Genomic DNA, 9,620 nt, shown 5'->3' with positions numbered 1-9,620 from the left:
TAGTGACAGTAGCGGTAGTGTTGGTGATGCTGCTAGTAGTAGCTGTAGTAGTAATAGGTAAAGTAGAAATAGGAACCATTTGTCATTTTTCTAACTATTTTAAATATGGATATTTCCAGAAACCAGAGGGTTTTAAACTACAACAAAGGGGATTTAAGTAAGCCTTAAGGAAGAACCTACTGAAGGGTGGCCTAGAATGGGTGGCCAGGGAAGGCCCCTGGAGGTATTTCAGAGAGAGATGTCAGTTGGGCTGCAGTTGAGGGGGGAAGACAAGGGATGGCTTCAGAGAGCCCCATCCTACAGCCAAAAGGCAGCAGAACCAGTTTGGCTGCAAGGAGGGAGGCCTCTATTGAACCTCCCTGTAGTTTAGCTGCAAAATGAACTTGAACCTTCCAAAGATCAGATTCCACAAGCTCTGGGCAAAAGTCAACTTCCTGTTTCAAGGGGGTAGAGCATACAACACTGTTTTAGAAACTTCGCTCTGCCCCTGCCCTAGCCCCTGGCTCTCTCTAGTACTGTTCCTCAGCCAAAGGTTCCATGAAAACAAAACCCACCCAGCCTATCAGATTTCCCTCTCTATACACATGGGCTTACATTTCAGGGTCTGTGTGCTGAAGGCAAATAGTCACTTTGCTTTTGCCAAAACCCCAACTATTTAAAGAATGGTTGTGGCAGGGCCAGACCTCAGACTCAACCCACTGTCCACACTGCCCCTGGCCTGTGGCCCAGATCCCCAGAGCTGCAGCTCTGCCAGACACAGCAAGGGCTATTCCTAGGCACATGCAGTGTGGGCATAGGACGTGCTGTGTGTATGGGAGTGCTGGGCACAGGTCATGAGGACTGTGTGCGGGCACAGGATATAAAGTTAAGTGCCTGAGTGTGTGGGTGTGGCATGGGTGGTGTAATCAATAATGAACGTTGTAATGATTGCATATCCACCCACTACGTGCAGGCTCAAGTGTGTAGAATGCTGAAAAATGTGGCATTTTGAGTTTTTAGGTGTGGAGCGAATGTCACGTGCAGTGTCCATGTCTGGTAATGTTTGTAGATACACATGTATTTATTTGTGTGTATTCAAGTGTGCAGTAGGAGGGGGAAGGGAATGTTTGAATGCAAACATAGGAATATGTATATGTGCATGTATATATGTACAAAATATCTGTGGGTGTTGTGTGGAGACCTATTATTGAGTCCAGGTGGTATTCAATAGACTGGTGCATAGGTGTACCTGGATGTGAGTATACAATATAAGGGTGGAGGTCTGATTTATGAATGCACATATTTACGTGTGACTGGCTTTTTTTTGCAGTATGGAGAAAGATAAAGCATATCTGTGTACATGCTGTGTGCCATGTATATATTGCAATATTTGTGAACATATGTCTGTGTGTGCAGGATGGGAGAGCGCACAGTCTCATGAATGTGTGAGTGACTGATTATTTCTGCATGCAGATGTGGCTGTACACATTGTCGTATCACATCTGTCCGATATGCATCTGTTGCACATGTGAATTTTAACTATTAGTATTTTTCTCCCTTCTTAAAGAGGTTATATTTGCATAACTAACTTTTCTTGGTCATTTAGTATCATTATTAATATCCTTATTTTGCTGACACCTGTTAAAGGGATGCCCTGAGGGGCTACAATTGATATGCATCTGTTTTTAGCTGTACTAAATGTTCCCAAACTGCTACACTTTTAAAGTTACTATATCTACTTTTTATGAATAGTTTTCTCTCTTCAATTGTGTCTTCTTATAGTTGTCACTGGGCCTCTCAATTCCTCTCTTTCTTCTCATTTCCCTGTTTCTAATCTCCTATGGACTAGAAACCCAGCAAATCCATACCTATTAGAATTATTTATAAATAAGAGTAAATGGACCCCCACGGCCTCTCCTATGAGTAAATTATAAAAGCCTCACTGCATGTATGTTGTAACATCTATTTTGCCTTCCTTGAGATATTCCTTGTTTAGATTTTTGTTTTCTCAACTGTTTTAGAAGTGGAGGTTACCAAATAACTAACCATTGGGTCCGTGATGTGGATATGCACACGAATGCATGTTTGAAAGCATCTGCGAGTGGATTTGTACAGGAAGTTACAAGTGTGTTGGGTCATGTGGAAGGGCACAAACACACACATATCTGAGTTGTGTACAGTGAGTGTAACGATATAGTGTTTCTGAGTCCCATGCACAAAGTATGTGTTGTGTGTAGTCAGACACAACTGCACACGCACGTGAGAGCTACGTGTATTATGATCTTAGCTGTGCGATGGCAAAAGCCGTGTTGGCCCTTTGTCTTGCCCAGAGGGCAGAGAAGATGATGCAGTCCAGGGTTGGGTGGGAAGTTCAGTGTCTCTTGGCGGACATGCAGCATGACTCTGGCTGGGGTCTGGTTCTTCTCTGAGCCCGGTGAGGACGTTTCTGCCGCCCTCCTGCCTCACGGCTACCCTGGGCATGCACGACGTTCTGGAGATGGTGTAGAAGCTTGTTCCCAATGTTATGTCTCCCCTTCTCGTTGTCTTTCCACTTCGCTATTCTCAACATGGAATAATAATGATAATAGAGTAAAATCTCATTAATTCAAATGTCACCACTTCAAGGCTTGGAATGATTTGCTCAGGGGTGGATTCAAGTTTGCCTTTACTGGATTAGAAAAGGGAGTCTCAAGTGATGGGGAATGTGTTTCTGCGCCTTCATTCTTGTCTAAGTTAACAGAACTCATTTCAAGCCTATCAGAAGCCTCCCTTTTTGTGGAATTGATTAACCCGGTGGTCACTTCACTTCTATGTGTTTATTAAAGGGGTGGGGGGTGATGATTTGGATTAGTGTGATTTTACTGCACTATTAATCATTACCATTAGCAATATCACCACATATAAAGCGCCACTCCCTCATTCTATCCGCACAATGGAGGAGAGGTGTGTAAATCTCCCCATTGCGTGGATGGGAGGGCAGACTTTGCCCAGAGAGGGCCCGGCCTCCCCCACAGTCACACTGGTCCTTAGCGGAGCCTAGATTGGACCAGGTCTCCTCTGGGGCCTCACGCTCTCCTCCCTGGCACCTGGAACAAGGACAGCTTGGGCTCAGCTTCCTCTCTCTGCTTGCTGCCTGCACCGCTGCCTGTCCCGCTGCCTGCCCACCTGCCCGCCTGCCCGAGGAGGGGCCCGCTTGCTGTGGGTGCCCCACCTCGTCCCTCCTCCCACTCCCCCCATTCACTCCCCTGTTCATTTCTGTTTCCAGTGCAATGTGCCACCCCAAGCCCTCCCACCTCCCCTGCCTCCCCGACTCCACCAGCCAACCCCTCTCGTCTGAATGCCCACGGGGCGCCGACAGCAGCCATACCATGCGGGTCTGAGCTCTGACGTAAGCACTTTTCTACTGTATTTCATCCACTCCAGGGAGCGGGTCCCCTGTCTCCCACCGCCCATCGAGCCATCTGCATCCTCTCATTCCAGCATTGCTCCCCACCCCAGTGCCCCATGCCGCGTGCTCCCCTCCATCCATCCGCTTGGGCCCACGCGCATCCCCTGCAGTGCGGGGCTGGAGCCGGCTGGCAGGGCTGCTTCTTGGATGTTGTGATGCCAATGGGCTTTGCTTCTCCAGAAGCAGACAGGAACAGAGCTGGGAGCTCACCTGTCCACTGTCAGGGAAGTGCCTTCCCCGACACCCCACCCTCATGCCTCCTGTCAGCCAGCAAGCCTTCCATTTGTTGAGATACACAGCAGTCCCACCACGGAACCCTCAGAAGCCCCCAGAAACTGTTTCTCTGCTCCCAGATCTTCCTGTAAATTAAAATAACATTGGGCAACTAGAACCCCGGGCTGTGTCCTTTCCAGTACCCTAGCCCACTGTCGCTCACTAGCAGGCAAGTAGGGAAGAATGTGGACCTCTATTCCTTTGTTCCGCTCTCAGGGTAAGGGAGTGGGGGGTTTCCTCCAGGTTTTTATGAGATGAGGCTTCTCTCTCCTGGGGAAGGCTGGCTGGTGTCACGGCTCCTCCGTGCAGACTCTTCTCACCCCACTCTCTTTTCTCTAGTGCAAGCCCTGGCTGAGGCCAATGCTGTGAAGCTCCACAGAGCCACATTCTGAAGCTGTCCTCTGCCCACCTGAGGTCCTGGCTCCCCATCCTGGTCCCCTGGCCCCGCACTCCCATGGGAATGCCGCAGGGAGCCAGGCTGGGGCCAGGGCTGCTGCTGAAAGGAGTGTGGACACCTCCGTGTCCACATACCCACCACGCCTGGTCCTGGAGTCCTCACTACTCATGCCATGGTCCCAGGCAAGGGCCTGAGATGGCAGGGTGGGGAGCGCCACCCTCTCTGATACCCAAGTTGCAGGAGCCTCAGCCATGCTCTGGTTGGGTTGTGATGGCCTTTCTGGAACATTCCTGATGGAGAACATATCCTGGTGGGGAACATACCCTCAGCTATCTTAGGTCAGGACTAGAGGTGAAGAGGAGATGGACCCTGCCTCCTCGAGCCCTGCTTGACAGCGACAGCACCTGCCGTCACCCCTTCCCCATCAGCCCCGCCCTGCTGCCCCGCTGTATGTACCCAGGGCTTTGACACATCTCTGCTTGTGGGTGGGCCTCTGGGGTACAGTGGAGACTGACCACCCTGCTTGAGCCAAAGACAAGATGATGAGAGATAGGAGAAAGTCCTTGGCTCCCAGAGGGGACAGTGCTGGCTGTGGGGAGAGAACAGCAGGTCTGTGCAGTGTCTGAGGGCAGGTTGGGGAGGGGTTGCAGAGAGAGAGGGAGAGATCCTCGGAGAGCGGAGAGTGGGAGGAAGACAGAAGCAGCAGGACACATTCATGAGTAAGTCAGGAAGGGGGGAAATGGAAAGGGGGAGTAGGATTGTTTGCCCCCGGTGGAGCCTGAGGTCAGTGCCCAGTGCGGTGCCAGACTGTCCCCTCCTCCCGTCTCATCCTTTGGTGGAGCCGCTGGGTGTGGTTTTCGAGGTGTGGGGTGGAGGGGAGTTGGGTAGTGACAGCCTGGGAGATGGTTCTTTCTACATCGGGACATGGCGTCTGTCTCCCCTCCTGGGGTCAGGGACAGAGAGAAGGACTTGTCTCACGTAGGGCGTGGTCAGCATTGGGGCCTTACCTAACCAGTTTCTTGCCGCATTTCCCCTGGAATGTGCTGTGGGCCAGCTGAGAGTGCCCCGGGGGCGACGGGGAGAGGCAAAGAAGCCTTCATCTGGGAGGTGGGATTCCAGGACACCGCACCTCATCACGGCCATCCCAGACGAGGACAAGTTGAAGCTTGGCGTTCTCACCATTGACCTCCCAGGGAGGCCGCTTGGGGAGAGACAGAAGCCAACGCGTTCTTCCTCTGCTCCACCCTTGAGAGGAACGTAGCCAGAGGAGGGAGGCGAGAAGCTGAAGACGCTTTGGCCCCTCGGCCTTCTCTTTGCCAGAGCTGCTGCCTGGAGACTTCAGCCTGATCTCCAGAAGCCCCAAGAATAACAAATTCATCTTCCACCAACTCTCTGCACTCCTTCATGGCTGGACAGTTACTGTCCCAGTTCATATGCAAGTAAAGATGACAATTCACTCAACAGATATTTATCAAGCACCTTTTATGTACCAGGCACTGTTCTAGGTGCTTAGGATAAGCTTATGCTTCCGAGGGATTACAGACCGGGAGGACTCCACCTATCTTCACTTCTGGAAGGTTTTTTGAACATGACCCTTGGCTACGTTTCCCATTTTCACAGCTCAAGCACCCCAAATCTGTCTTTTCTCCCCTGCAGAATGGCAGGTGGGACTGGCTCCCAGGTCACCCTCTCTCCCTCTTTCCCCACATTTTTCTCCCTCCACAAGAAACAGATTTTTCAGGGCCTTCTATGCCTTTCCCTTTCTTTGTCTGTCTCTCCTTTTTGTTAAGTGATATTTTTAGAAATACATGTAAAATACCAAGAAACAATGTCTGCGCCTCTGCCCTTTCTCTCTCACATCTTATTTCATAAAGCTGGCTCTTTATGTTGCTTTACATGCCTTAATATATGTTTTATGGAGATTATACATATTATAGATATATATGTAATATATATATATATTTGTTTGGATGTCTGATCCTTTCCTACAGCTCCTGCCCCGGCCTGTTTTTTCTCCCCACTTTCCACACCTTTCCTGCCTTAATATATGTTTTATGGAGATTATACATATTATAGATATATATGTAATATATATATATTTGTTTGGATGTCTGATCCTTTCCTACAGCTCCTGCCCCGGCCTGTTTTTTCTCCCCACTTTCCACACCTTTCCCAGCATGTCAAGGCCATACTCCTTACCTTTTTGATCCAAAGAAGGGGAGAGGAAAGACTTATTTTAAGACGGATCTATTTTACGCTTTTGTTAAAAAAGCAAATCTATTTTCAAAATGTGCAATGTCTGAATGGAATTGGCAAATTATGTGAGGAGACTGGGGTGGCTGCCTCCAGGTCCCATGCCTCTGTCCCAGAGGCTTCCTTCCTGCCTTCACATTCCCCAGTCAGTAAAGGGCTGGCCCCAGAGCCCACCCAGACAGCACCCTACCAGGGATCTGATTACCCCGCCAGCTTCTGATGACCCTCGGAGGGCTGTCAGATGCAAATCCTCCTGAAGGAAATGTTTACAGCTGTCTGCACAAAAGGACGCCCATGCAGGCACACACACACATGCAGATGGGCTCCGGGACCACCACCCCTCACCACCCTGGGCACACAGTTTGATGGCAACCTATGCTAAACAGCACTGAGAATGTCGATCTGCTCCATGATGGACACACTACATGGTGCAAAGCCCAGAGGCAGCAGCCTGGGATCCTCTGTGCCATTCTTGGCCCTTTAGCACAGACATGTGCAAGTTCTTTGGACTTCTCACACTTTTTCACTTGATCCCTCTCTGGTCTGGGTCACATCGATGACACCTGTTTCCCTCTGTGACCTTTCTCTTTGGGGGACTGTTCTTAAGGGAATGCTACCTTGGTCTGGCATCCAGACTGTGAAATCAGCTACTGGGCTGAGGAGGGTCCCATGACGATGTAACCTCTTGGCCTTGCCCAAGAAACCCCCCAGACTGACTTTTCTCTGGCAGGCTGCAGCTGGGGTGCTGAGCTAAGTCAGCTCAGCGTTCCAGACTGCATGTCAACTGTGCAAGTGGGAAGGGGCCTCTTGTCTTGTAGGGATTTGGGCAGGATGGACGTATTTGTCCAGATCTGAAATCAAGGGTTTTGGAATCTAGCACAGAGCCTCTGGCCAGCATTTGGAGCCTGACCTCCCAACTTTGGCATCGACTGGCACTCTGTTCCCACCCTAGAGCATCTTGTTATGAATGAACAGGGCCCAGATGGAGGCCCGGGGCTATGTAACCCACATGGGGAAAGCCCTGGTTATTCATGTAGGGCCTTCCCGATTAGCACATTACTTCCCTCATCAGTAACCAAGTGGCTGCAATCAAATACTTCTACTGTCACTGTAAAGATGTTCTGAGGTCACAAGGCGTGCACTTGCTCTCCTGCCTTTGTGAGAGGCATGTTCTTGGGGCAGGGCTGACTACGGTAAGACAGAGTCAATTCCTTCCCCCATTAGGTACCCTCCACCTGGCAGCTCTTAAAACTAAGGAAAAATGTTAAATATATATATATATATATATATATACACACATATATCTATTTATGCACATATTGGGGCCGACTTGATTTGCTAGTATTAGACAATAAACCATACAAGGAAATTTATGTTCTCAGTGTCTTTATTGAGTATAAAAGTGACCTTAGAACAAGGGTTAAGGTTACACAAACTGAGGGCATCTCTGTCAGGGGACCAGACATCTGTAGCATTCCCTTTGCATCTTTCTAGCCAACGACCCCCTCCCTGGGGAAGAGGGGACATCCCGACTGAAGTAGGTGAGAGCTCGCTTCCTCCTTTGAGCAGCATTGTTTTTAGATTTAGGTTCTGAAGAATCCCAGTGACTTCTGCATTTGTGTCTTGCAAGTTTGTATAAACCCAATACAGGAAATAAAATGAACGGTTTGTACTTGTGGTGTGTGTCTCCCGCTCCATATCCGTGGCTGCCCTCGGGGTCCATAGCAATTTGCTGGCTTTGCAGGAAAGGGGAGGGAGTGTGAGGGGCTGGGCTGGAGCACACGCCACCCTCCTTTCCCAGTCCTCGGCCACCCCAAGCTGGAGAGATCCTTTCAGTCCAGATGACCCCAGACCAGGGCTTGCCCCAGGGTCCTGTATACTGTAAGTATCAGATGCTCTAGGCCCTGACACCTTCCCCTTGGTTTGTCTCTGAAAGGAAGGGTAGGATGGTAGGAGAAGAAAATTAATTCCCAGCCTTTCTCAATTTCTATACAATGTCCTGTATTGCTGCTTTAGGGTACAAGAAGGTATATAACTTGGTAGGGGATACCAGAAACCACCCAGTTCTTCTTATCCAGGCTTATTTCTCTTGGCAGATATTTAGTGGTTATCAGTTATTGGCACTCAGTGTGAAAGACTTTGCCAGAGCTTTTTTTTTTTTTTTTTTTCCCATCTTTTTTTCCCCACCCATTTTTTTCCCCAGAGCTTCTTAATTTTGAAAGCTTACTGTGAGGAATAAGACTCAGGAAGCCCTGTAAATCCTATGAGGTGGGCACGGGAGAGAAAAAGTGAGCCCAAGATCGTGGCAGGCCTCTGCTGGGCTTCTGCTGGATGATTGAGGGAGAGATGGTTCAAGAAACAAGGGAATTGAGAAGGGAGGAGGGAAGGCGAGCTTCCTCTGTCCTGATTCCCCACTGGCTTGGCTTTAGTGGCTGATGCTGAATTCTGAACGTGTGTTCTCATCCCTAAAGGGCTAGCACAGTGGTATTCATTTTTGTTTGTTTGTTTTACAAATAAAATGATGATATTTTGGATTTTTAACATCTCCAAGAGAGTTCTAAACCCCAATGTCTTTTGTGAAACAGGGAGATTTGGGACCAGATGTAGGCTCAAGACAGAGACCTTTGAGGCTAGGGGAGGTGTATCCCAGAACTTGTTGCTTTCCAAGGGCCTGAGCCTCTATCTGCAGCCCCCATCTGGGCCAGAGCCAGTGGCAGGGCCTTGGAGAGGAGGTGGAGCATGAGACCCCGGAGCACCACTGAGCCTCACCGTATCCGCGAATAGGGGCTGGCTGCTCCTCTCAAGGCTGATGCAGCAGGTCCCTGCCTGCTGTACCTCCCGGCCCAGATCAAGCCTCTGATCAAGCCAGGTCCAGATTTGTAAAGGGGGCAATGTCGGAAAATGCAAATAAAAAAGCAAATAGCAGAATGCCCTATAAGGAATGGTGCTTTGTAACTTTGAGATCATTTATTTATTCTTGAAAAGAGGCGTGGCAGGGTCAGGCAGGCAGCCAGCCAGGTTTCAGACCCTGCGGCTGCTGGGAACTGGGGCTACGCCACCCGCCTCCTCCTCCCAGCCCCAGTGTGAAACTGGACTCGCCGCATCGCTGAGACCGATGCCACAGAAGGTGGCGTGTCGTGCTCAACTCCTGGCCTTGCTCCTTGCTAGAGGCATGAAGATTCGGGCAAGTCACTAAAATTCTTGAGTCTCAGTTTTTACGTATGTAAATGGGGATGTTGACCACCATCTTATGGAGCTCTCAAGAAAGTC

General features: G+C 49.6%; 1 protein-coding gene across 1 annotated transcript in view; it reads left to right on the top strand.

Annotated features, from left to right (window-relative positions):
* PLEKHA6 (pleckstrin homology domain containing, family A member 6) overlaps nucleotides 1-4,136 on the top strand; it is a 60,021-nt gene extending 55,885 nt beyond the window's left edge. The window contains 3 exon segments of the mRNA XM_008577357.1: nucleotides 3,245-3,304; nucleotides 3,307-3,367; nucleotides 4,040-4,136. Of these exon segments, the coding sequence (XP_008575579.1) occupies nucleotides 3,245-3,304; nucleotides 3,307-3,359 (113 nt within the window). The 3' untranslated portion in view covers nucleotides 3,360-3,367; nucleotides 4,040-4,136.
* Nucleotides 4,137-9,620: the final 5,484 nt, after the last annotated feature.

This window comes from Galeopterus variegatus, unplaced genomic scaffold (genome assembly GCF_000696425.1).
Source record: "Galeopterus variegatus unplaced genomic scaffold, G_variegatus-3.0.2 Scaffold1498, whole genome shotgun sequence".
Classification (NCBI taxonomy): Eukaryota; Metazoa; Chordata; class Mammalia; order Dermoptera; family Cynocephalidae; genus Galeopterus; species Galeopterus variegatus.
The sequence above is the reverse complement of the archived record's forward strand: the minus strand, read 5'-3'. Positions and strand labels throughout refer to the sequence as shown.